We start from the raw sequence: 26,793 nt of genomic DNA, 5'->3' as shown, positions 1-26,793 counted from the left end.
ATGGCTGAAAGACATTTAAGGAATTGCTCAACACCCCTAATCATCAGGGAAATGCAAATCAAAACAACTCTGAGATACCACCTTATGCCTGTCAGAATGGCTAAGATCAAAAACACTGAAGACACTTTATGCTGGAGAGGATGTGGAACTAGGGGAACTCTCCTCCACTACTGGTGGGAATGCAAGCTTGTACAACCACTTTGGAAATAAATTACTTTTAAAAACATGGACTGTAAGTTTCACTTAAAATTGTAATGCATAAAGGCATATGTACAGAAACTAATTCTCAGTTGTCAACCTGTTTCTTCATTGATTTTGACAACTAGTCTATAAGAGTCAGAAGAGAAAGGAGTTTACTATTAGATTGAATCTCCTGGGAATCTCAGAAACTATGCTCATAAAGTTTCACCAACATGCTTGCCTAAACATGAGCTGCATGAGGAAAGCAATGATTAACATATTATCATTGATGGGGAACAACCCACAAGGCCTCAACGATACACAAAGAACTACAGACAACTAAGCAATGATGAGAGCAGGAAAATTAATCTTCCCTAAGGAAGAGCACATGGACTGAATAGCCAATATCAATTGGTCAGCCCCGAAAACATGCATACAAGTAACATTATACAGACTGAACAGATTTTTATTTAGCAACATATATATATATATATATTCACAATAATTAATAAAAAAGAGGCTACAAATTTGAAAGAGAGCAAGGAGGGATATATAGGAGTGTTCCGGGTGGAAAAGGAAGATGGAAATGATTTAAATCTCAAAATAATAGAAATAACTTTTTCAAAAATGGGCTGACTGGTAGACTTTGAGAATTGGAAAATTACTGCCATCAATTTAGAAGCATTGTGAACCCACCAGGCTCTGATGGAGAGTTTTCATAGTTGTGCAGATAGCCCTGGTTAAACCCGTTATATCTCAAACAAAACAAAAACATAAATATGAGAAGGGGGCTTGTTGGTAGGGGAGATGTATATTGGAGAAGTACAAAAGATACAAGCATAATCAGAATGCATTGCATATGTGTATGAAAATGTCAAGCACAAATTTAATTTAACACCTAACAAGAGAATAAAGAAAAAATCCATTATAAGAAAACAAAATATCAATAGGCCATAAAACCATATCATCTCCCTCATTGTCACATGAATAAATGTGTGCCTCCACCAAGTTATTTCTGTCCATTCATCTTTTCATTTCTAAGTTATTTTTATAAGTTATTTTTCTCCCTTTGGATATGGAACCTGTACTATTCCATCTGATACATTCATTACCTCCTATATTCCTTTCTGAGAGAGAGGAGAAAGAGAGAGGGAGAAAAAAAGAGAGAGGTGACAGATTTCTTTGCTTTATTTAGTTTCCCTCTTTGTGTGATAATGGAAATTTCATTCCATACTAAAGAAATATTTTAAACAACATTTGTTTCCAATAAAGTCCCAGAAATCACAGATAACACCATGTTCTGTAATAATTTTACAATGTTAATTATCTAAATCCTACTGTGTACGGACAGTAGACGGAGGATACTCCTCTGAATTTGCTTGGTCTTGATGCTGTAGATGATGGGGTTCATAAGTGGAGGAAAGAGAAAGTAGACATAACTCATGGTTATATGCACCACATGTGGGGCATGCTTTCCAAACCGGTGGATGAAGGTCAGACCAATCACAGTGATGTAAAAGACCAGGACACAACTAATATGAGAAACACAGGTGTTGAGAGCCTTTGCTCTCTCCTCTCCAGAGGCTATGCCCATAACTGTCTTCAGAATGAGGACATATGAAAAGACAATAATCAGTGCATCAAGAAAGAAAGTCAAAGCAACCAAAACAACTGGGTACACACGGTTAAAGGTGATGTCAGCACATGCAAGTTTCATGACGTCTTGGTGGAGGCAAAAGGCATGAGAAAGAACATGGGAACGGCAGTATGGAAACCAAAAGAGAGGCAAGATTGGGGGCACAATAGTCACAAAACCTCGCAGCAGTACCCCCAGTGCGACCTTCATTACTTTGGAATTGGTAAGGATAGAGTTGTAATGCAGAGGTGTGCGGATAGCAACAAAGCGGTCATAGGCCATGGCAAGCAAGACCCCTGATTCTACAATGGCTAATGAGTGGATGAAGTAGGACTGAATGAAACAGGCCCCATGTGCGATCTCCCTCTGATTCAGCACCAGTACACCCAGCACTGTGGGCATCGTGGTTAGTGTCATCCCAAGGTCTGTACTTGCCAGCACAGCAAGGAAGTAGTACATGGGTTCATGGAGGCTGTGGTCATTCCAAATGATGAAAAGAAGTGTACCATTCCCTAAAATGATGGAGAAGTAGATGACAAAGAATGGGACAGAGATCCAGTGGTGAATTGCTTCCAAGCCCAGGAAGCCAGTCAGCAAGAAAGGAGCAGCATCACTGTTGTTGAACCACATGATTTGCAGCTAAAGACGGTTTCAGAGACTAAGAAAGCATCAGTCTTCCTACCACCATCTCACTGTAGCACATCTGCAGGTCATTTTTTATTTCCAAACTTACAAGGATTTCTGTGTTGTTTCAAATTTAAGAAGACTTTCCTCATCAAGTCTTTGCCTAGAATAGCAATATTAACCACTATCACAATTAGTCACTATCACATTAGTCACTACCACAATTTACTATGAAGCAGGCTGCTTTTAATATTGTGATATAATTCCAACATTCACACTTAGTCCCAACCAGCCATCTTCAGGTCCATTTCATTCTCTTCACTCTTCTTTTTTTATATTATTTTTTGCTTTAATTTTATGTGTGGGGTGTTTTGTCAGAATGTTATGTCTGTGCACTAAGTGTGTGTAGTGTTCACAGAGACCAGAAGAGGGTATTGGATCCCCTGGAGCTGGAGTTACAGATGTCTGTGAGTGATTATGTGGGTACTGAGAATTGAACCTAGGTTCTCTAGAAGAGCAGTCTGTGCTCTTAACCACTGACCCATCTCTCCATCCCCTTCATCTCCCCACTATTTTATTCATTCTCATATTATGTCCCATACAACATTTTGTTGTAATTGTATTAAACTTGGTTCAATATATACTTCCTTTCTTGAAACCAATGAGATAACTCAAAAAGAAAAAATACTAAGCAAATGCTTAATCAACAGTAATGAGTTCACTACTGTGAAATGTTTGGGTTATTTTTACAGTGTGCTGCCTCAAGTGTGCCCTAAACAAGGAAAGAACTCATGAATAGCTAGAAAAAAAATTGAACAAGTGAACAGAGTAAGCAAACTCATTTTAGAACACTGTGAGTGTTCTAAGAATTTAGGGCCTAGCAAGTTTTCATTAGTAAATATATCTGACACTTAAAACATTTCAGACAAAATTTAACTTGGAGAAAAAAATATACACTGGAATGGAAAATATATAAACGGAAAATTTAAGGAAGCCAGAATATTTCATGAGTTTTTGTTAAAACTTGATTCTTATAAATGCTGGTAGACTTTTTCAAAATGTTTATGGAATGGAAAATAGTCATGTCAGAAATTGGTAGTTGGAAACATGCACTTTATACAGCAAGATACAGAACAAAGTTAAAATCTAACACATGAGGGTAATTGTGATCATATTGCTGAATGAGGCAATCACAGATGCTGTACAACAGAAATCTACAAACTCTTTATCCATGAAAAATCAAAACTAGGCTTCATAGGGATCTTTGAGCTATGATCTATGTATAATTTATACACCTATATTATCAGGTCACTTTTGTTTGCATACAATCAGGAAATTTTGAAACAAGAATATTATGATAATTTAAAACAAGAGAAATGTGTTCCTCGCAAATTCAACTAGATCTGTGTCCAGAATCTTTTAAAATAACTTTGTATGATAAAGAGCATCAGTATTAAGTTGGAAGATGAATTCAGGAAGGTTGTTAATGATAGCAATCTTTTTGTAACCCTTCAATATTTAGTAAAGTCCTATCAACAACCAGAAATGCATATATGGGAACTGTAGCACAATATAATCTCTCTGATAATAAGCCACTAGTCTAGAAAAAAATAATAGAAGAAAGGTAAATGAGCTCTGGAAACAACACTATTTCAGAGGAAACTAGCTATGGAGAAGCAGTCAGTCTGAGAAATTGAATGGTAGCTCCTCTGATAAAAGAAAAAGTTCACTATCTTGGTCCACTAGATTATAGTATATTAGTGACTCAGCTTGGCTTTGTAGAACTGATGTGTATGCCATCATATACCAAAATCCCTGCTACTAACCCTCCATTTGGAAAGCAGAAATAGAGAAGAGATAAACTTCACAGTTTATTATGCAGCATAAAAGCAAGCCACAAATTCTCACCTACTGCCACTTTGAACATGGACCAGAGTGAATAAGCAGAAGGCACAGCTTCTTCCTTCTAGACTTTGGAACAATAAGGATTTAAGTATTAATGCTAAGAAGTAACTCTTTTGAGAATAGTTATAATTTATTAATATGTATTTTATTGACTTAAGCCAAAGAGTACCCGATTTGGTATTAATACTCCCTACCAGTAACTATACTAAAATTTAATTGTAGCATAACTGGCAGTGTCAGAAACGTTATACATGTCTAAGAACAGCTGCTCAGTTTAGACACTCTACTAACGTTGGGCTGGAGGAATGGCTTAAGAGCACTGATGGATCTTGCAGAGGACCCAGGTTCAGTTCCCAGAACCCAGGATGCGGCTCTCAACATCTGTAACTTCAGTTTCAGGAATTCCAACACATAATATCACTGGCTCAAATCTTCGGAGGAATTTTGTATCATTACCAGGCAAGTGTACTGGGATTTCAGGGATATAGGTAAGATTGAGGTGCCTTCTCCCTTATCCTTTTCAGAAGGCTGTTTTTGGACTGATTCCCATAAAGCAGTAAGCCCTGTGTCCTCAACAGTTTGTCAGAATGTCACAAACATCATGCAGAGATATTTTTGGTCAGTTCTAGATAATCTGCAAACATCCTCTACATTCAGTGTCTTCTCACACCATTCACTTGGTCTTGGCCTATTGCTCAAGAACCAGTGTTTATTTACAAGAGCTGTGTAGATAATGTTCACTCAACTAGCAACTGGAAACTATAGACCAAGGGTGGCAACCTAAAGTCACAGCTTTGAAGAAATTGTTTAAACTTTACCTGTTTTCCATGCTAATTAAGATAGGAGCCAGCACTGGAAAGGAAGGGTAGGTTCTTTGGAAATTTTTTCTTTGTAATAAAACAAAACAAGAGCATCCTGAAGAAATGAACAAATAGGCAGTTGATCAGAGGATGCTAAAGGTGATTTGTCTTTCTTTGTCTTTGTCTTTTTTTAGTAAAAAAATTTATAGCAGTAAATGACTCAACAATATAAAGGTATCTGAACCTTTAAATAAGGTAAAATGTTTAAATGTTGGTTGTTTTTGGACAAGTATGTCTCTGGTGAACTTAGCACTGTTAATAGCACAGCAGGAATCAGTGCCTAATGATTGTGCAGTGAAAAGTGAATGAATACAAGAAAGAGAAGCCAATACATTACTTGAATTTTCTAGGATAAAAAAATTTTGACAACTCTAATCATTTTCCTAAGATTGGATATTATGTGGTGTGGAAATTTTAAATTTGGATTTCTTAAAATATTAAACTTATGCTTTCAACTAGCATCCATTAAACATAAACAGTGTGGCTCTTTTGTTCTTATTTGTCATTATATGTTGCATGCTCTTTCCTCAAATCCTTATTTAATCAAAAGATACATTCTCAACTTTTCCTCAAGAATTGTTACAAAACCAGGTGAAAGATTTAATTTTAAATATATTTGAATGTATATTTCCTTACCTGACACATTTTCCCTTTGTAATTCCTAGACATTTCTCATCATGCCCTCAGTATACATTCAGAATCCTGATGGCAGTCATATTTATTAAAGAACCAACTCCCCAAGTGCCATTATGTCTCATTTGAATATACCAGGTAAAAGCTAGAGAGGTACCTCAGTGTTTAAGAGCGTGTTCCTTCACCAGTGCCGGGTAACTCACAACCACCTGTGTAACTCCTGCTCCATGGGGTACAGCACCTTCAGGACTCATGGGATAACCTGTTTCTCTCCCTTCTCTCTCTCTCTCTCTTTCTCTCTCTCTCTCTCTCTCTCTCTCTCTCTCTCTCTCTCTCTCTCTCTCTCTCTCTCTGTGAGTGTCTGTCTGTCTGTCTCTGTCTCTCTCACTCATACACACACGTATCTTTTTTCTTAGTCCTTTGAGAATTTCACTCAGTAAGTTGAGTTTTGACCCCATTCTCCAACTCCTCTGAAATTTACCCCTTTTCATCCCCACCTAATGTGGTGTTCTCTTTGTTTCACCCATCAGGTCAAATTTGTGCAATCCCTATATGCACGGTTGTGGAGCTTTCCACTGGATCATAGTTGACCTACAAGAGACAACATTCTTAAAACTGATGTTCCCTCTTGCAGGAGCTACCAATTGCCAATAGCTCTTCAGCTAGAGTTGGGACTTGATAGCAGCTTCCCCTCTCCATGCTGGGATTTATCTGCATTAAGCCTTCATTAAAAGAAGGTGTAATGCCAATCAGAATACAAGGAACCTCAAGATTTAGACTAGGGGAGTGTTTCAAAAAAGATCTGCACAGATTGCTTTTAAAATAATTCATTGCATGTTTATCCAAAGAACACATACAAATGACCAATAAACACATGAAAAGATGTCCATCAGCATTATTCATTAAAGAAAGGTAAATCTAACCCACAGTGAGACATTATAGTGTTGTCTCCTAAACTGACTGTAATCAAAATAACAAATGTTGATAAGAATGTGGGTTACTTGGAACCCTGAATTTGGTAGTAGAAATGTGAAGTGGTGCAACAGCTAGGCAAACAATGTGGAGCCTTCCCAAGGAGTTAAATATAAAATTACCATATTATCAAAATTGCATTCATATACATGTATATGCAAATATATGCATATACTTTATTATTTAATTATCTTATTTGTTTATTTATTTATTTATTTATTTATTTATTTATTTATTTATTTGGGGAGTGCATGCATGTCATGATGAACTGTGAAAGTCAGAGACAGCTTGTAGTTGTTTCTATGCTACTACAGTGATTGTAAGGATCAGGCTTGGCATCAACAAGTACCTTTATCCACTGAGACATCTCAGCAGCCCGTCTATTAGAATATGGGCATCTATCGAAATATTTTAATGATTAAATATTGTTCAGTCATCGAAATGATGAACATTTGACATGTGCTACAATGTAGATGAGCATTAAACTTTCCTGTGATGAGTCATATACAAAGGAAAAATATGTGAATCCACTTAAACAGGTCTAATGTTTCCAAGGCATATCCATCCTCAAGTCATGACCCATGTGCTCTGTTAAGTTACCATGTGTAAAATAGATTAAACTTCCTTGGCATTGTCTTATAAAATATATTACTAAGAAATTAAAGTTGTTTTTTATAAAACCAGATTGAAAAGAAAGAAGGAAGGGGAGAAAGAAAGAAAGAAAGAAAGAAAGAAAGAAAGAAAGAAAGAAAGAAAGAAAGAAAAAAGAAAAATGTATAGATACCAAAAACAAATTAAAAGGTACCAACGTCTTGGGAGGAAGGTAAAATAGCAAGATACATACTTAAGATACTTAAAGAACATCAAGTTTCTGTTTGGTACAGTGAAATGAATTCAAAAGTTTTATAAATATTGTTTATTATACATTACACTGAATTATATACTTTATTTAAAAATCAGATAATAAATCATATCTCATACAGACATATAAAATCATTTTAAGAAGTCAACAGGTCATACTTGGCTGAGACCCAGATCAGTGCATGACTGATCCCTTGTCAGAGAAGCTTAGACTTGCAGTAGATGGCAGTTAATACAGAGATCCACAAATAGACTATGTTTAGAGAGTGAGAGAGTTTGGAGCACTTGGCTTTTAGTGGCATGTCCTTATCAAATGCCTCCCTTCAAAGCTCAGAGATCTATGGTGAAGAGGAGGCAGAAAGACTGTGAGAGCCAGAGGTAGTGGAGTGCTCCAAGGAGACAGCATCTTCCAACCATCAGGACAGATGCACATATGAACTCACAGAGACTGTAACAGCACACATAAAACCTGCACAAATTCAAACCAGACAAAATCCAAGCATGAAGAAGGGGAGTAAACACAAACTCCCACCCCTAACCAATAAACTATTTGCAAATGATACCTGTTGGGAACTGGGAAAATCAGTTATGTCCAATGGAATCTCACTGTGTATATCAACTACTCTTCAGAGCATGTCCAATGCCCAAGAGTAGTTGACCAACACAAAATGGACTCCATGTTTTTTATGAGCTGTTTCCTTTATTTTGGTAATTTTTGTCTTATTGGTTGTTTTGATTTGTTTTTTTTTTTTTTTTTTTAGGAAAACAGAAAGAGCATGAAGTTGTGTGGAGAGAAGGAGAGGATTTTGGAGGAGTTGAGAGGGGGAAATAATATGATCAAAACATATTGTATAAAATAATTTTAATAAAAAACACAAAATTGAACAGACTAATGTGGTGATATTGTGTTCCCCAAAATATTGTGCATCCTAATAAACTTATCTGGGTCAGAGGACAGAACAGCCACTAGATAGACACAGAGGCCAGAAAATGGTGGCACACACACCTTTAATCCTAGCATTCCAGAGGCAGAGATCCATCTGGATCTCTGCGAGTTCAAAGCTACACTGGAAACAGCCAGGCGTGATGATTCATGCCTTTAATCTCAGGAAGTGATGGTAGGAAGCAGAAAGATATATAAGGTGTGAAGACCAAGAACTAGCCTGGTTAAGCTTTTAGGCTTTTGAGCAGCAGTTCAACTGAGATCTATTTGGATGAGGACTCAGGGGCTTCCAGTCTGAGGAAACAGGATCAACTGAGGAACTGGCAAGGTGAGGAAGCTGTGGCTTGTTCTACTTCTCTGATCTTCCAGCATTCACTTCAATAACTGGCATCAGGTTTGATTTTATTAATAAGACCGTTTAGAATTACATCTACAGACTAATAGCATTTATTAAATTTATTGTGAAAGTTGAAGAAAAGAACTATACAAGATTAATGTTAATATTCTGACCCGCCCCTTAAAATCCCACCCCCTTGGTGCCTCTTTGTGTCCTGACATAAAATCCTCATTCTAAGGAAAAACTCCTCCCCTTCTCTCCCTCTCTTCAGCGGTTTCCTCCCACAAGGTACACAAGGTACACGTCTGCATCTCTCGCTCTCTCTCTCTCTCTCTCTCTCTCTCTCTCTCTCTCTCTCTCCCTCCCTCTTTCCTATATTTCTCTTCATCTCTCTATTATAATAATCTCTCTACATGGATGCCCCATCTGCGTTGTGAATTTCTGGCCGCCACTGCCACCGTGCCTACATGGCATGCATCTGCTCAACCCACCACTGCATCTTCCCAGCATGTTTCCCTGCACTTGTAGGAGACCCTTGGAGGCTCCCCTCCACCCACCCTGTGCACACAATAATTCATAACAATTAAGCCAGTCACAATCCCAGCATGCGTGAAGAGGGTCTCACTTAGTTTCACCTTAAGCTATTGGCAGTACGAAGTGAGTGGGGAAGGAGAGTCATTTTTCTTTGGGATTTTGGCCCCTAGTAGGTTGCCTATGCACTAGTGTGTGGCCCCATACTCGTGTTCAAATAAGTAGTATTAATTGGATTCATTAAGATACATTTTTAAAAAAGGAAGAAAATGTGAAGTTGGGAGAAGAAGATTTTGAGGGACTAGAGGGAGTAAGATATAATCATAACACTATATAAATGTATGTGTCTTAGGGTCTTTTGTTGCTGTGAAAAGACCTCATGATCAGGGTAACTTTTAAAATGCAAATGTGTAATTGAAATGGCTCACTTACAGTTTCAGAGGTTCAGTCCATATCATCAGGATGGGGATCATGACGGCATGCAGACAGATGTGCTAGAGAGTCCTACATCTTGACTCAGAAGCAATAGGAAGTCAACTGACTGCCACACTGAGTAAAGCTTGAAAAAAAGAGATCTCAAAGCCAGCCCTCACAGTGGCACACTTCATCCGACCAGGTGACACTTCCTGATAGTGTCACTCCCTTTGGGAGTCATTTTCTTTCAAACCACCACATTTCATTCCCTGGCCCCCAAAAGCTTTTAATAACATCATAGTGCAAAATGCGTTTAGTCCAACTTCAAAAGTCCCCTACTCTATCACAGTCTCAACAATGTTTAAAAGTCCAAAGCTCAAAGTCTCTTCTGAGATTCATGCAATCTCTTAACTGTTAATCCCCTAGAAAGGAAAAACACTGATCACATACTTCCAACATATAATAGCAAAGAATATATATTGCCATTCCAGAATGTAGGGAAGGGACATAGTGAGGGAATACTGGAATGAAGCAAGACTAAAAACCAGCGGGGCAAACTCCAAACTTTTCATCTCCATGTCTGATGTCAAAAGGCTCTCATCTCCAACTCTGTTCATTTGTTGACTGCAACACACTTCTTTCTCTTGGGCTGTTTCCACTCCCTGCTAGCAGCTTTCCTTGGAAGATATCCCACAACTCTGGGCATATTTAACATCTTGAGGTCTCCAAGGCAATCCAGGCTTCAACTTTACAGTTTCATGCAGTGGCCTCTCTACTAGGCCTCCATTCATGGACACTTCTGACACATGCCTGGCCTTGGCAGCTTTATTCCATAACTCCTTTTTTTTATCCTTAACTCTAAAGCCAGAATCATGTGGATGAAGCTGCCAAGTTCTGATGCTTACTGGGGCTGGAACATGGTCCCCTTATTCAATTACATCTTCAGAAGCTTTCTGTCTTCCACTGCCTAAGCTTGGCTGTCCTGAAACTTGCTCCGTAGACCAGGCTGATCTCAAACTCAGAGATCACTAGCCTGTGCCTTACCCAGTGCTAGAATTAAAGTTATGCCCCACCACACCCATCTCTAAGCTTTTTTTCAGTTCCTCTTTACAAGTTGGAAACTTAGCTGGATGGGATCATGCCCCAAGGTCACCACTCCCTTTATTCCATTTCTAAATCCATTTATCGCCTTGAACAGAAGATTTAGCTCCATTCCACTTCCTGGTGCCCTTTTTCTCCTCAAATATTTTTCCTTGCTCACTTCCTCCTTTTTATTTTATGTCTTCATTAGACTTAACACTGATATCCACACATAACAGAATCTATACTAGTCTGTTTTAAGATTTTTTTCTGTCAATGGAATTAATCCAAAACTTTTCACTTTATCCTCAGATATGTTCTTCAGATAAGGGCAAAAAAAAGCAGCCATTTTCCTCACCAAATATCACAAGGACTACTTCTAGGCAGCATACTAAAATTCTTCTCTGAAAGCTCTTGAGCAAGCTCCCAACATTTCACATCATAATCAGCACCATTGTCTTCCAATCTCCTACTAGTGTTCCCCATTAAGCAGTGCTGAAAGCATTCTATTGTTTTCCTATCCCAAAGTACCAAAATCCATATTACTCCAAGCAAAAGCATGGTCAGGTCTATCACAGCAATACCCTACTCCTGATACCTACTTCTGTCTTAGTTAAGGTTTTTTTTATTTCTGTGAAGAAACACCATGACCATGGCAACTCCTATAAATAAAAACATTTAATTGAGATGGCTCACAGTTCCAGAGGTTTAGTCCATTATCATCAGGATAGGGAGCATGGCAGAATACAGGCAGGTGCGATGTTGAAGCTGAGAATCATACATTTGACTCAGAGACAACAGAAAATCAACTGTCACACTGAGTGAAGCTTGAGCAAATAGATCTCAAAGTCCACCCCAAGAACACACCTCCATCAAGTACACTCTAATAGTGCACTCACTTGGGCATTCTTTCAAACCACCACAGTATGAAATTTTCAATAAAAATATTTTTAAAAAGAAGATAACAGTTTGAAGCAGAAAGTACCATATTAAAGGTTTCATCGTTTTTGTCACATAACCATGTGTATGTTTATAAACGAAGACATAATAATGTGATACATATGTATACATGTACTATATCTAACCTAAAGATAACTGCTATTACTTTTTACAACTTCAATGGTTTATCCATATCAAAGAACATAATGAATGAAATTTTTAGTTCCAAAGCTCCTATAAATAGTGCATTCAGATCCTAATGATCATAACTGTCCATTAGCTTCCACTCTAATTTCTAAACTGTGTACTTTGCTCAGCCCTCTGTCACTTATCTGACTACTTTCCTCTTACCTCTCATCATTTTATTGTCAACATCAAACGATGAAAACACCAGTAATCTATATTATTTCTTCAATAGCCTTCATACAATCTTCCATCCACAAGCGCAGTAATGTTCAGTCTTATATTCTTGAGACTCACAGTCTTTGTATCTTCACATCTCTGCTGAAGAACAATCATAGCAAACTACTCGTCAAGCAGAATGTCTTTGAGATCACAGTCTTTTTATGAAAAATAAGTCATGCTTCATGCATGAAGGCTGATTTAAATTGCTTACACTTCCCCAAATACAAGCTTATTTTAACATAAGATGTGTAAAACTATTATGCAAAAGTGTAAAAAAGATTTAATAGAAACGTAGGCTCAGGAAAGATCCTGAATGCAAGACTCCAATATCTCAATAAAGTGAATACTAATAAACATATATACATATATATGATTTTAAAATTATGTGTATAGAAATGCTAATAAAAATATGATGAAGTATTTATTCTACAGTAAAGTCTGAGAGACACTAGTTAATTAACTTATACAAGTCAGTTTTAAAAGGGAAAAAACAATAAGCAATGTGATCAGCAAAATGTCTAAAACAAGATTTACTTATGGTTAAAACAAACTTAATTGTTAAAGGGTAAAGAAGAGAAGAGAGAAATTAAGGATAGGATGCAAAATGACAGGAAAAATATATTCTAGAGATATAGAATATATCCTATGCCACTGTACAGTACAACAATAATAAGCAGTTCATTTTATGTCACCAAGTAATTAAGAACAATATTTTGAATGTTCACAACACACGAAAGTGATCAACATGAATATGATAATTACTCTGACTTAATCAAAGCATTTGACACATGGATCAAAATATCACACAGTATCCCATGAATCTGTACAATTATATACAAGTTTAAAATGAATAAAAATCAAATTGACCACACAAAACTTAAATATCAAGTTATATTTCACTTATCATATGTACCAAAACTTTTGTTCAAATATTTAGAAAGAAACATACATGAAAAATAATAAAGAGCAGCAAAAATAGTTTGAAAAAGTAAATTGGCATAAATGATAGTTTTGATTTTTTTAAATATTCTCAAAAATAACTGTGTAAAGCCAAAGTGGTAATAATGTATTTGAGACATAGCCTGTGTAAAGGTAGGATGTATATCAACAACATCTCAAAAGTGGGAAAAGGAGTAAGAAATATTTCATTGTAAGTTTTACATTATACCATTTATAGAAAGAATAAAGTAGTATTATTTGTAAGACAGACTAATAAATTCTAGGGAAGAACTAAAAACATTTTTAAATAAATTCAAGTTGGAAGTCACTGGGAGAATTTAAATGGCAAGATGAAAACAGCTCAAAAGCATGGACATTGAGAAGTCATGGCGCTTTGTAAGAAATCTGGTAGAGATGCTGACTCTTAGAGCCTGTGTGATGAGCAGTGTTCTGAGAAAAAAAAGTAGCACAGATGGGAGAACTTCATAGACTAAATAAGAGGGTTTATTTTTTAATTCATTATCTGTGATTAAAATAATATACAGAAAATAGACTTCATTAAAGCATATTCACAGAATATAGCATAAAGCAAAGCAAATAAAATAAAATATCAACAAGTGAATTTTGGGACAATACATGGTAAAGCCTTACAAATGGCTATCGAGTCATGTCAAAAGAAAATCCGACCTTGAGATGGTACAATAAGAGTAGAGTCTATGGGTTTACAATCCTCATAGTCAAAATGATATTTATATAGTCATCAAATGTATTAACAGTTGCCTTTTTTTTCCTGTTGCTGACCCAAGCTGGATACTTGACTTCTGAAATGGTTCTTCTCTTTAGCTACATGATCTGAATTGGACCATAGTTACTGTTCATAGAGTATTAACTATGTTCTTCATCTCCAAATTTAGTGATGTTTTATTTCCCTGCTCTTTGTTTTTCTACACTTCTTTCAAAATAGAAGGTAGGTAGATAGATAGATAGATAGATAGATAGATAGATAGATAGATAGATAGATAGATAGATTTTGGTATTTATATAATATCTGCTTGTTGATTAAATAGCCAGATATATTCATTATTTAGACTAACTTGTAGCTTTATGTAATAATTTACTCCCTAATGCTGATAAAGAAGCAAATGGATATAAAATCAAGATTTCTTTCAATATACAGGAGGCTGAGTGTCCCCCAAGTTCACTAGATTCTGAAGTAGTGACTCACAGCATCTTATACAGACAGTAGACGGAGGATGCTCCTCTGAATCTGCTTGGTCTTGATGCTGTAAATGATGGGATTCATAAATGGAGGAAAAAGAAAGTAGACATAACTCATGGTTATATGCACCACATGTGGGGCATGCTTTCCAAACCGATGGATGAAGGTCAGACCAATCACAGTGATGTAAAAGACCAGGACACAACTAATATGAGAAACACAGGTGTTGAGAGCCTTTGCTCTCTCCTCTCCAGAGGCGATGCCCATAACTGTCTTCAGAATGAGGACATATGAAAAGACAATGATCAGTACGTCAAGAAAGAAAGTCAAGGCAACCAAAACAACTGGGTACACACGGTTAAAGGTGATGTCAGCACATGCAAGTTTCATGACATCTTGGTGGAGGCAGAAGGCATGAGAAAGAACATGGGAACGGCAGTATGGAAACCAAAAGAGAGGCAGGATTGGGGGCACAAGAGATAAAAAGCCCCTCAGTACTACCCCAAGTCCTATCTTTATAACCCTGGAATTGGTAAGGATAGAGTTGTAATGCAGAGGTGTGCAGATGGCAACAAAACGATCATAAGACATGGCAAGCAAGACCCCTGACTCCACAATGGAAAGGGAGTGAATGATGTAGGCCTGTAAGAAGCAGGCCCCGTGTCTTATTTCTCTGTGATTCACCCATAAGACTGCCATTACAGTAGGCATTGTAGTCAGTGTAACTGTGAGGTCTGTGCCTGCCAGCATAGCAAGGAAATAGTACATGGGTTCATGGAGGTTGTGATCATCCTTGATGAGGTAGAGGAGTGTGCCATTGCCCAGAAGGACAGAGATATAGATGGCAAAGAAGGGAATGGAGATCCAGGAATGAACTGCTTCCAGTCCTGGGAAGCCTGTCAGCAAAAACGGGGCAGCACTGATATTGGGCCACATAGTGTGCACACTATACAAGTCAAAGCACAGTTTCTTCACTGTGGTGATAGTCTTGTCTTCCCTCTGCAGGCAAATGTTCCATGGCAGCTTCAATCACAGTATTCCTGACCAGCAATAAATGTGCATTAAAAACACATTTACAGCATCATTCATGACTGTCATATGTAAATACAAAATGTTTCAATGGTTACAAAGCAAAGATGACCAATATATCCACATGGATACTAATTTTCCCTAGTTAGACTGATACTTGTTTTGTTTGCAAAACATTTTGCTATAAGTTTGAATTTCATTTTATATTTCATAAATATAAAAGAGACATGGTTTTGTTAGAAAACTTTTCTTCTTTGGTTTTGCAATTTAATTGTAGCATTTTTGTCGAATTCTCCCCAAAGCCATGAGTCCTTTGTGGAAATAAAGCAACATGACCAGATAATGCTACATGTATTTTAAAAGCACTTCACATTTTCCTAAAGTCCATCCATAAGCCCCTCACTAGAAACTCCACATTCACCTTAATATTCTTGCTGAAATAAAAAGTCTAGGATCCAAGTGAGCTGTGTCCTACAATGAATGGAAATTTGTCTCTCTTCTTCTGACTGCATCTCAAAGATGTAGGAGAGAAGTCTTCCCTTGTTTCAATCCCTCACACTCACCAGCCCCATAGTCTTGTTGTTGGGTAGATATCTGTTCCTCACCAGTCCAAACAGGTTCTTCTGAGAGACTATTGTAGAACCAGGTTTCAAAGACACACATGATGAAATCACCTCCCCAGAGTCTCTCCTTTAAAGATGCTCAGGGGACCTTGAGTTCTTCTTTCCTCTTCTTTGGGCCACTTAATTAATGCCCTTAGGTGTTTCAGACATATGCCCCAAGGTATATAAAGAAGCCTGAAAACTCAGATACCTACTGACATAGATGATGTCCCCAGGAGCCTCAGTATCAGGCTCTCATAAACACAAGCACGTTTCTTCCTATCGTCTTTCTCAATGGCCAAAAAGCTACTAGTTGCTCTTGGAATTCCATGTCCCACTGTTGATCCTGTTGCTTATAACCTCAATTACATTTTGTCTTCCCTGCTCCCTTGAGGAAAGTCGATTCTGGCCCACAAGAAACTCACTGGATATACTAATTCCCATGTGAACTGTGAATGTTGGGTGTCTCATGTTTTACTTAAGATCAGTTTGTTTGTATTCACATATTTGTCCATTTTGGGCCAAATTCAGAGCAATGGACGTGTTCCTTTTATTAGCAGGACTTACATCTTCATCATGAAGTAGAAAGAAAGTGTTTACAATAAATTTACATTGAAGTATCACTGCTGCATTTATGTAGTATGCTAGAAAGAACACATGGAATGCATCTCTGGAATCAGGGAAAATATTCTGGAAAAAGGAGAATAATTTAAATGATGAGAAATCAGATATATGGACAATGCTGGCTCAATGAAGAAAGAGAGACCTACACCAACATAGAACAAGATAAATGTGATGAATTTATATAAATAAATCCATACTAACTATATTAAGGAATTGTGTTATTAGAATAAAAATAATGAGATAAAGCAGATTCTGACCACACATTAGTTTACAAATCATGTAGGGAGTTTTGACATTACAGTGAATGTGAAATAAGGGTTAGCATGGATATTTACAATCAGATGATTGTTATTTAAAGTTAAAAGTTTCACTGATAGGCTGTAGTACAGATGTGGAGTTTCTACTGAGGGGGGCCTGGATACCTCAAAGTATCTGTTTTTCTGTTGGTAGATATTTGAGCAGTTTATGGTTTAGCTTCATTACTGGTATGCTGATGTAAGCATCCAGTGTATATCTTTGATGAGCACACAAAGTGATATCCTTTTTGCTAAAATGGGCTGCAGGATGTGCTCAGAATGTACATTAGGAAATGCTGCTAAACTGATTTCTAAAGTGTTCTGTTTTTGCTCTCTTGGTGGTGAATGCAGTGTAGTTTTTCCATCCTCATCAGCACTTTATGTTATTGCCTTGTTGACATATCACCCACCCACTGATGAATGCATTTATTATAATGGCTTCCAGGCTGTGGTCTGGCTAGTCCAACAATGGCTATATACCAATGCAAGGTTCAATATTGCAGTAACTGTTTAGTCCATGAGGTTGGATGTCTCAGTTGGTCTTCAGTATATGTCAGAATCCTGAAAAAGTAGACTCTAATGCCAGTGAAGGAGTGGATTCACCAGCAAGAGCAAAAAGTAAGCAGGAAAAAAGAGCAAGCTTCCTTGTACTTTATATAGGCTACCAGCAGAAGATGTGGCTCAAATTAAAGATGAGTCTTCCAAACTCAGAAAATCTGGATTAAAATTGTATCTTCCTACCTCAAAAGATTTTGATTAAAGATGGATCTTCCCGCATCAAATGATTTAATTAAGAACAGAATCCCTAACAGGTATACCCAATCACTTGGATTTTAGTTAATTCCAGATGTAGTCAAGCTGACAACCAAGGATAACCATCACAAATGCACCTTTTGTCAATTTGACACACAGTAGTTTCTCCTTACATCATACTTAATTTTCAAATAAAAATAATAACTGGGTCATAATTACACCTAGCATGACATAACTCTCCCTTATACAGCTACAAATGCGTTATAATTTTTAGAGTAGGTGACAATGTACCTCAAGGGACATTCTTTTACTATCTCATTCTTAAATGTGATAACCATTGATATTCTCTTAATTGATGTTACATTATATGGTAAATAAATCCAGGAAAGAAAACTCAAATATCATATAAACACACTCTTAACAAAATACAACAGAAACACTCATGTCAGTTAAATCCTTGTTTCTGCAACTGATCATATGGTCTTAGCTGGTATTTATAACTACTTTCATCTACTACCCATTCTGTATTGCCTTGATCCTCACCAAGCACTTCAGCAGGTCTTGGCTCTTTTCCTGAAGGAGTGACCCATACCTTCACTCTTGATGAGTCTGTGCCCCTTGTCATCCTGTGTGGATTAGGCTGTTGTAGCTTCCCATTCACTTTAATCACAAGACATGGTAGCAACAACAGTTGCCTAAAGGATAGCCTACACTCCACATGTAATCTTTTTTATCTCCATTGTGGAGAACCAATCCAATTTCCCCTTGGTAATCTGGATCATTCACCCCACCTAATACTGCTGTTTCTTTCTTTGCCTGTAGGAGTGAAAACATCAAGAACCCAAAGTGGTCAGAGGGAAGCCTGAGCTTCAAATTCAATAGAATGTTTGTTGAATACCCTGGTAGGAGTGCTCCTTATTCTGGAACCAAAACTTCTAGACCACCAGAACTTAAGGTTGCTGGAACAGGAAGCAAAAATTTTCTTAGTGGTTGAGTGGAGTGATAATGAGTAGACTATTACCTTTTCTACCCCTTGATTCTTGGACCCATGGATCCTGGCTATGGGAGAAACAGTACCATATATTGGATACTGATTCAGGGCATATACTGCCTTCTGAAGAACCCTGAACCAGCCCTCCAGGCTACTGCCATTAATTGAAGCTGTAACTATGCCTTCAAAAGGCCATTCTATCTTTCTATCAGGCCAGCTGCTTCAAGATGGTGAGTAAAATGGTAAAGCCAGTGGTAAATGGTAAGGAAAATGGTAAAGCCCATGATCATGGGCCCACTGTCACATTTCTCTGGCTGTGAAGTGAATTTATTGGTCAAAAGCAATACTGTGTAGAATGCCATGATGGTATATAAGGCATTCTACAAGTCCATGGATCATGGATTTGTCAGAATCTCTGTGTGCAGGAAAGGCAAATTCATAACCAGAATTAGTATCTATTCCAAGAAGGAAAAAACATCATACTTTTCATGGAGGAAGTGGTCCAATGTAGTCAACATGCCACCAGGTCGATGACTGGTCAGCCAGGAAATGGTGCCATACCTGGGGCTCCATGTTGGCCTCTGCTGTTGGCAGATACAGCACTTAGAAGCAGCTGTAGCAAGGTCAGCCTTGTTGAGTGGAAGTCCATGTTGTCGAGCCCATGCATAACCCTCATATCTACCACCATGGCCATTTTGTTCATGAACCTTTTGGGCAATGGCTGGAGAAAGAGACTTACTGTCGACAAAACAAGTCATTCTGTTGACTTGGTTACTAAACTCCTTCTGATCTGCAGTCACCTTTTGATGAGCATTTACATAGGACACAAGTATCTTCACATCCTTCACCCATTTGGATAGATTTATCCATATACTCCTTCCCCAGATGTCTTTCTCACCATTTTTCCAATCATGCTCTTTTCAAGTCCCTTACCATTCAGCTAATCCACTAGCTAAAGTGAACAATTGTACATCTGTCCATCTCTCCTTCCAAACAAAATGTACAACTATGTGTACTGCCCAAAGTCCTGCCTACTGAGGATTTCCCTTCACCAGTGTCTTTTTTGTTTGTTTGTTTGTTTTTTGTTTTTTGAGACAGGGTTTCTCTGTGTAGCTTTGTGCCTTTCCTGGAACTCACTTGGTAGCCCAGGCTGGCCACCACCGCCCGGCCCACCAGTGTCTTTTAAGGTTGTCCCAGAAAATGATTGTAATGCTGCAGCTGTCCACTTCTGGGTGGTGTCTGCATAATGTGCAGAACTATCAGTAAATAAGGCACCAGTCTTCTCTTCCTCAGTCAACTAATCATAGGACACACCCCAAGAGGCTATAGGTGTATGCTTGGCAGCAGATGGTATTGTAATGGGAGTAGAAACCATAGGTATTTGGGCAACTTCTTCATGCAACTTGCTTGTATGTTTAAGACCTGCTTGGGCCCAATCACATATATACCACTTCCATTTGATAATGGATTTATGCTCTGCACTTCCTACTTTATGATTTTGTGGGTTAGATAACACACAGCTCATGATGGACAGGTCAGGTTGCATAGTAGCTTGGTAGCCCATTGTCAAATGCTCAGTTTCCACTAAGGCCCGATAGCAGGCCAACAGCTATCTCTCAAAGGGAGAATAGTTAACTACAGTGAAGATATAGTCTTGCTCCAAAATACCAAAGTTCTCTTCTGTGACTTACCTATGGATACCTGCCTAAGACTCTAAAGAGCATCCCTATCTGCAACTGACACCTCAAGTACCATTGAGTCTGCTGGATCACATGGTCCAAGTGGTAGAGCAGCCTGCACAGCAGCTTGGATATGTTGAAGAGACTTCCCCTATTTCAGGCCCAAATCAAAGGTAGCAGCTTTCTGAGTCACTTGGTATATTAGCCAGAGTAACACACCCAAGTGAGGAATGTCCTGTCTCTAGAATCCAAATAGGTCCACTAAATATTGTACTTTTTTCTTGGTGGTGTGAAGGGCCAGGGGCAATAACTTATCCTTGGTCTTAGAAGGAATATCTCTGCATTCCCACACCTCTGGTCTCCTAAGAATTTCACTGAGGTAGAAGCCCCTTGAGTTGGGAAGTAGCACAGGTGGCAGGCCTATTGGAAACATTATAATAATCATAATGCATATTATGCATGTATGAAATTGTCAAGAACAAGCTCAATAAAAGTAAAATTAAAAACATTAAGTTTTGATCATTTGTTTAATACAAGATTTAAGGTGCAGCTCTGTAAGCATGTTTCTGTGAAATCTAATTGGAGGAAACCAGTGACCTTTGAATATATTATGGGGTAATATACTCCAGTTGTCAGTTGATCTGTGAAAAGCAGGGACTGAACTTAGCAGGGATGTGAATGATAAAAATAATCTTTGAAAATAACTTCTCAATTCTGAATATCAAAGGGGACATTTTTGTTGTTATTTTGAAGCAAGATGTCTCTATGTAGTCTGCTGTGGAATAATGCTTTTGTACACTGGTTTAATAAAATGCTGATTGGCCAGTAGCCAGGCAGGAAGTATAGGCATAAAGAGAAAGGCTGAGTCAGGAGACACCAGCCCACTGTCCAGGGAGCAGCATGTAATGGCATACAGGTAAAGCCACGGAAAATGTGGCGACATATAGATTAAGAGAAATGGGCTGAGTTTAAGTGTAAGAGCTAGTCAGTAGTAAGCCTGAGCTAATGGCCAAGCAGTTTTAATTAATATAAGCCTCTGTGTGTTTACTTGAATCTGACTGGGTGGTGCACAGAAAAACTTCAGCTACAGTAGTCCTTTCCAAGTTGGCCAATAATTTGCTATATATCCCAAGTTGGTCGTAAACTCATGATCCTAATGTACCAGCCAGTAAGTGCTGGGATTCTGGTATGTTCCAGGATGCTCAGCTACACAGGATATGAACATACTGCTGCTGCCAATATCAGAATGTGCTGGCTAGATTTATCTTCAATCAAAGGTATTCTTCCCATCCCCGAGCATGTGGTCAATATCTAATCTCCAACTTTCATCTCATACTGGATCACACCTAAGCAGGGGACACTGTGCTCAATGTTATGACCTCCTCGTGTCAGAAAATCACATGTGCTGACTGAACAGGGAGGAATTTTAAAGGTTTAGCCATTTTAACTCAGAGGGTTGTGATATGTCTGATTGAGTAATACTTACACCTGCCTCCAAGATGTCACATTAGATTACCCAAGGTTTTGACAACCTATATCTTAGATACATTTCTTCTTCTTATAAATTCACTACTTTTGCATTTTAATATACATATTTCTTTAATAAACACAATTTGACTCAAACTGTTTCATTCACATATACCTCTAAAGAACTCAGCCAGTAACAGGAATATAATGTGTCAGACAGCTTGGTCATCTGTGGATGTTTATGTTTGGTATCATAACAATAGCACAAATGTCTTTGTAGGATATTGTTGTAAGGTAACTCTTATTGCAACAAAACTAATCCCTTGTCCCCTTTAATTTACATTCATTTCCCATTTTAGAGGGAAGGATCTGAATTTCTTAAAGACAGAAGGAAATAGATTTGCCAAAAACTCTACTGCAGTCCAAGTTTCTAACTGTCCTGTTTGTGTTTCTGTATCATAATATAAATATAAATAAATCAATGCTAGAACACAGAGAGAAAAGTTAGAGACTGCAAATAAAAATCTCATAGCCCTAAGGCTCAGCACACACACAAGGGAGGAAAAGACAGGAGGAAGGAGAGAGATGGAAAAGGAGGGAGGGCAGTGAAGGGGAGGCAGTGAGCAGCCCAAATTACAGATGGTCCCTGAGGAGATGTTTCTAAAATAAATATCCCTGCTAGTCAGGCTTTTGTCTCTGAAATAAACAACAAAACATAGATGTTATGATCCAATTCTTCTCAAAGCTAAATATCTGAAGTCCCTGACAATGTCACCAAAGAATGGCTAAGGTCAAACTCTCAGGTCAGTGAGGGTCCGTAATAAACTTTCTTTCTGGGGTCTTACTGCAGGCACCAGGGTTAGGGAGCTTGCTTCTCTGTTGGAGAAAAACAATAGTAGTCCTTGCCAAGGATCTATGGGTAATAATAGTGAGTCTTAAAAACATTCCAATACCATTACATTTAGAGTGGCTTGGTTTCTAGAAAGGACATACCAGTCAGTGTCTGCTGTTCAGTGATTTGATAAAATGCTTAAAGCCAGGTATATAAGATGGTGTTGGAAACAGATTGCATGAATAGGGAAGCTAATTCATCAATGGTTCTTAAGCAGTGTCCTGGTCATTAGGCTATTGATAAAAGTATTTGGAGTGTTCTGGGAAGCCAAAATAGGTTTGAGTTGTTAAAAAAAAGGGGGGGGAGGGGGAGCAAGGTGGACAGAAGCTCAGAAACATTCTTATGAGGAAAAAAAGAAGTGTTTGTGATAGAGGAGAGAGTGTCAAGACAAAAGAGATAAACAGACCAAAGGAAGGTGGAAATGTATGTGAAATGTTCTAGCCTGAAAAAGGTCTCTAGGGATCTGTGGGGACTCCTAGTTTACATGAAAGAGTCTGAAACTGTTCATCAACCAAAAAAAAAAATCCCACTCTGAAACAGAGACCTTGGAAAAGGGTGAGTGGCTGGGTAATAAGGAAAAATCTTGAATTTATTAACGACTCCACCCTGCCTAGATCCTCACTGATAAGTCTATATACCACAAAGATAGCTCTGAGAAAGTGAGCAGAAGTGCTCAGTGTTGGAGTCAACTGAGAAGCCAGCAAGCTGGTTTGTACTGCTAAAGATCCCGCCTGTGACTAAAGACTGCATGGCCCACAATAGATAAAAAGGACTCAGGTGTTTTATTAGTAAGTACCATCTATTCATTATAATATGAACCTGTTACCTGAAAGACATAGACTTGTGTATATATTCTACAAAATGAAGTGAGTGTACATGGTATTGCATTAATGGAACACAATAGAAAAAGCTCTATTGCAGCATACGCAACTGTATTATAATAAACTTGAAATTTGCAAAAGAATTTAAATATTTTTACCCAAAAAACCTGTAACTGTATAGATAATAGATACAATAATAACTATTGTAATCGTGTCACAATGTACACTTTCATTAAATCACAATATTCTGGAATTCAAATACATTAAAGTTTTATTCACCATTCTTGCATCTTTAACTCTTCATAAGCCATGCATTTCTGAGCCTTTCCTTGACAGGAAGGAAGTAACTGCTACTGTTTCTCACATTCTGAAAGACCCTGTTTCCCCAACTTCTGCTAGCTTAAATGTTACAGGATCAACATCATTTTCAGTAACATCACAATTTCCCACTCACCACTCCTCCATTATTTTTACCAGCTGGGCTGCTCAAATGAACTACAATGTAGTACTATTTTTTTCTTAAAGTCAAACCTTCCTGAATTGTCTTATTTCCTCCATAACTTCATAAGAAAATGGGATCACTTGACAAATCTTAGGATAAATGCTATAGATGTGTGTCTGCTGCACTTTTTGTAATAACAAAAATTCAAAGTGATAAAAAAACATTCTCTCTACCAATTCTAATCTTTTCTTATGCTTAGGGTCAAAAGCATGATGAAGACAAAAAGTATTAGCACCCTTTATAAATGACAACCCTAAGTCTCAAGGGGCTCCCCAAGTTCACTACTGTAAAGAAATAGCAATAGTGGAACAGCAACCAAGTTCTGAAGGGTGCAGCTCAGTGATTTTGGAGACACATTTTCATGATAAAGGTGGGTTATATGAATGATGTCTAAAAGTACACTAAGATATGATTTGCACAGTAAGTGAGATGTATAGTCCACAGGAGATGTAAAGGAAGGTAGTCACAATTCTTTCTGGCTGATGCCAGAAAGTGACTGACTGACTGCTTCCAGTGGTATCTTAGAATTCTGAGTCATAAAGCCTTCTCAGTTTATTTGAATCCCATCAGACTCTTTCGTTATTAAAGCATAATCCATGTGACCAAGTCTAAATATTCAATTTCTAATTTGCTTCTTCAAATATCTCTCATGTCATTTTTCTAGAGTTGTTACCAAATAGTGCCCAAGACTATCATAGACTTATTTTTATTGTTTATTTTTATATGTATATTATAAAACTCTGAAACTTTTGAAAGAACTGATGGAAAACTAGAGTATTACACTGGTCAATAACTTGGAGATTCATTTATTTTGGAGAAACACACATTTTTAAACTTCCCCAAAATCTCTAGACCTTTATTATGTCAAGACTTCTGATAGACATATTGGATATGTCCATCTCTAAAAGTAACTTTTATTTTGTTTATTTATCATTTTCTTTATATTTTTTGCAATCAGATATCTACACCTGGTCTTCAAACAATGCTTAGATGCTTTCTGACATTCTATGTCTCATTTACTCTGGGAAATCTTTGGGTCTATTCTAAATACCAGTATTCAGGATGAGGAGTACCAGGACAAAAGCCCTGTAAGTATCAATACTATTAAAGCACTACTCAACTATAGTGATTTCTTTCTTCATTTTGTGTGAGTATAGGATTTAAAAAGATGTCATCTAAATTTACTTTTCAAACATAGCTATCTCTAATGTACACTCCAATAATCTTACATATGGTGAGCTCTGAATAATTAGAGTTGTTCTTGATGTATCCTGTTTTCCCACACCTAGAAAACTCCCAGGAATGATTGAATTGCCATTGTTGTTGAAAAGAAGGACCCTGAACATCCATGCTGCATATAGCATCTTCAAGGGGCAAACCCTAAAGAACTAAATTTGATTACCTTACCTGATGGGGATATTTTCCTCCGCAATGCCTACAAACTGGCTCAACACCTCTTCCTCCCCATTTCTGCTCACTGGCTTCCCAGGTCTGGAGAAAGCCCATCACCTGATCTCTCTCCCAATGCTGGTGACCTATATCTCCATATTGCTTGGCAACGGCACCCTTCTTTTTCTCATTAAGGATGACCACAACCTCCATGAGCCCATGTACTATTTCTTATGTATGCTGGCAGCCACAGACCTTGGAGTAACATTGACCACAATGCCCACAGTGCTGGGTGTGCTGTGGTTTAATCACAGGGAGATTGGTCATGGAGCCTGCTTCTCTCAGGCGTACTTTATCCACACTCTCTCTATTGTGGAGTCAGGGGTCTTGCTTGCCATGGCTTATGACCGCTTTATTGCCATTCGCAACCCACTAAGATATACCACCATCCTTACAGATACTAGAGTAATACAGATTGGCATAGGTGTATTGACAAGGGCTGGTCTATCAATCATGCCAATAATCATTCGCCTGCATTGGTTTCCCTATTGTCGATCCCATGTACTCTCTCATGCTTTCTGTCTACACCAAGATGTCATCAAGCTAGCCTGTGCCGACATTACATTCAATCGTCTCTATCCAGTTGTGGTTGTATTTGCAATGGTACTGCTAGATTTCCTGATCATCTTTTTCTCCTATGTTTTAATTCTCAAGACTGTCATGGGCATTGCCTCTACAGATGAGCGGGCAAAGGCCCTCAACACGTGTGTCTCCCATATCTGTTGCATCCTGGTCTTCTATGTGACTGTGGTTGGTCTGACATTTATTCACAGGTTTGGAAAGCATGTTCCTCACGTGGTCCATATCACAATGAGCTATATCTACTTTCTTTTCCCTCCTTTTATGAACCCTGTCATCTATAGCATTAAGACCAAACAGATTCAGAGTGGTTTGCTTCGTTTATTCTCCCTGCCTTGTTCTAGAACATGACTCTGACTGCTCTCTAAGGAACAACTCCTGGGATGTGGACATAGTAACTACATTGCAGGCATAAGCACCCACACAAAACATTTTAGTAGAAACCTACTAAGGCCTCTGCTATTTGATTGCTATTTATTGATGATTTTATATATAGTATGATGCAGTCACAATACTAAATGTTATGTCAAGACCTCACTCTGATATTAGCTATTTTCCTAAAGTAAGTTACACCATTTGTTGAGCTTATGACACATAACATGTACATACATATGGCCTTTGAAACTACAGT

The 26,793-nt window shown here is 37.9% G+C and overlaps 3 protein-coding genes and 1 long non-coding RNA gene across 4 annotated transcripts in view; 2 read left to right on the top strand and 2 right to left on the bottom strand.

The window, feature by feature from the left end:
• LOC119086186 overlaps positions 1 to 8,497 on the top strand; it is a 31,705-nt gene extending 23,208 nt beyond the window's left edge. The window contains exon 5 of the long non-coding RNA XR_005089409.1: positions 8,433 to 8,497. This is a non-coding gene — a long non-coding RNA (uncharacterized LOC119086186). The remainder of the gene's footprint in view (positions 1 to 8,432) is intronic.
• On the bottom strand, positions 1,508 to 2,449 carry LOC114706685 (olfactory receptor 51B4). Its single transcript, XM_028889176.1, has one exon. The coding sequence runs from the start codon at positions 2,444 to 2,446 to the stop codon at positions 1,508 to 1,510; it is 939 nt and encodes a 312-aa protein (XP_028745009.1). The 5' UTR covers positions 2,447 to 2,449.
• A 5,993-nt stretch (positions 8,498 to 14,490) lies between the features above and the next one.
• Positions 14,491 to 16,134, bottom strand: LOC114706679 (olfactory receptor 51B2-like). Its single transcript, XM_028889170.1, has one exon. The coding sequence runs from the start codon at positions 15,412 to 15,414 to the stop codon at positions 14,491 to 14,493; it is 924 nt and encodes a 307-aa protein (XP_028745003.1). The 5' UTR covers positions 15,415 to 16,134.
• A 9,338-nt stretch (positions 16,135 to 25,472) lies between these two features.
• On the top strand, positions 25,473 to 26,578 carry LOC114706686 (olfactory receptor 51B6). The gene has a single exon (XM_028889177.1). The coding sequence runs from the start codon at positions 25,545 to 25,547 to the stop codon at positions 26,511 to 26,513; it is 969 nt and encodes a 322-aa protein (XP_028745010.1). The 5' UTR covers positions 25,473 to 25,544; the 3' UTR covers positions 26,514 to 26,578.
• The last annotated feature ends 215 nt before the right edge of the window (positions 26,579 to 26,793 follow it).

Source organism: Peromyscus leucopus, chromosome 1, assembly GCF_004664715.2.
Source record: "Peromyscus leucopus breed LL Stock chromosome 1, UCI_PerLeu_2.1, whole genome shotgun sequence".
Classification (NCBI taxonomy): Eukaryota; Metazoa; Chordata; class Mammalia; order Rodentia; family Cricetidae; genus Peromyscus; species Peromyscus leucopus.
This window is presented reverse-complemented; position numbering and strand designations above follow the sequence as displayed.

Coding starts and splice junctions, on each gene's coding strand:
- LOC114706679 (XM_028889170.1), bottom strand. CDS start 15,414: ATGTGGCCCAATATCAGTGCTGCCCCGTTTTTGCTGACAGGCTTCCCA.
- LOC114706686 (XM_028889177.1), top strand. CDS start 25,545: ATGGGGATATTTTCCTCCGCAATGCCTACAAACTGGCTCAACACCTCT.
- LOC114706685 (XM_028889176.1), bottom strand. CDS start 2,446: ATGTGGTTCAACAACAGTGATGCTGCTCCTTTCTTGCTGACTGGCTTC.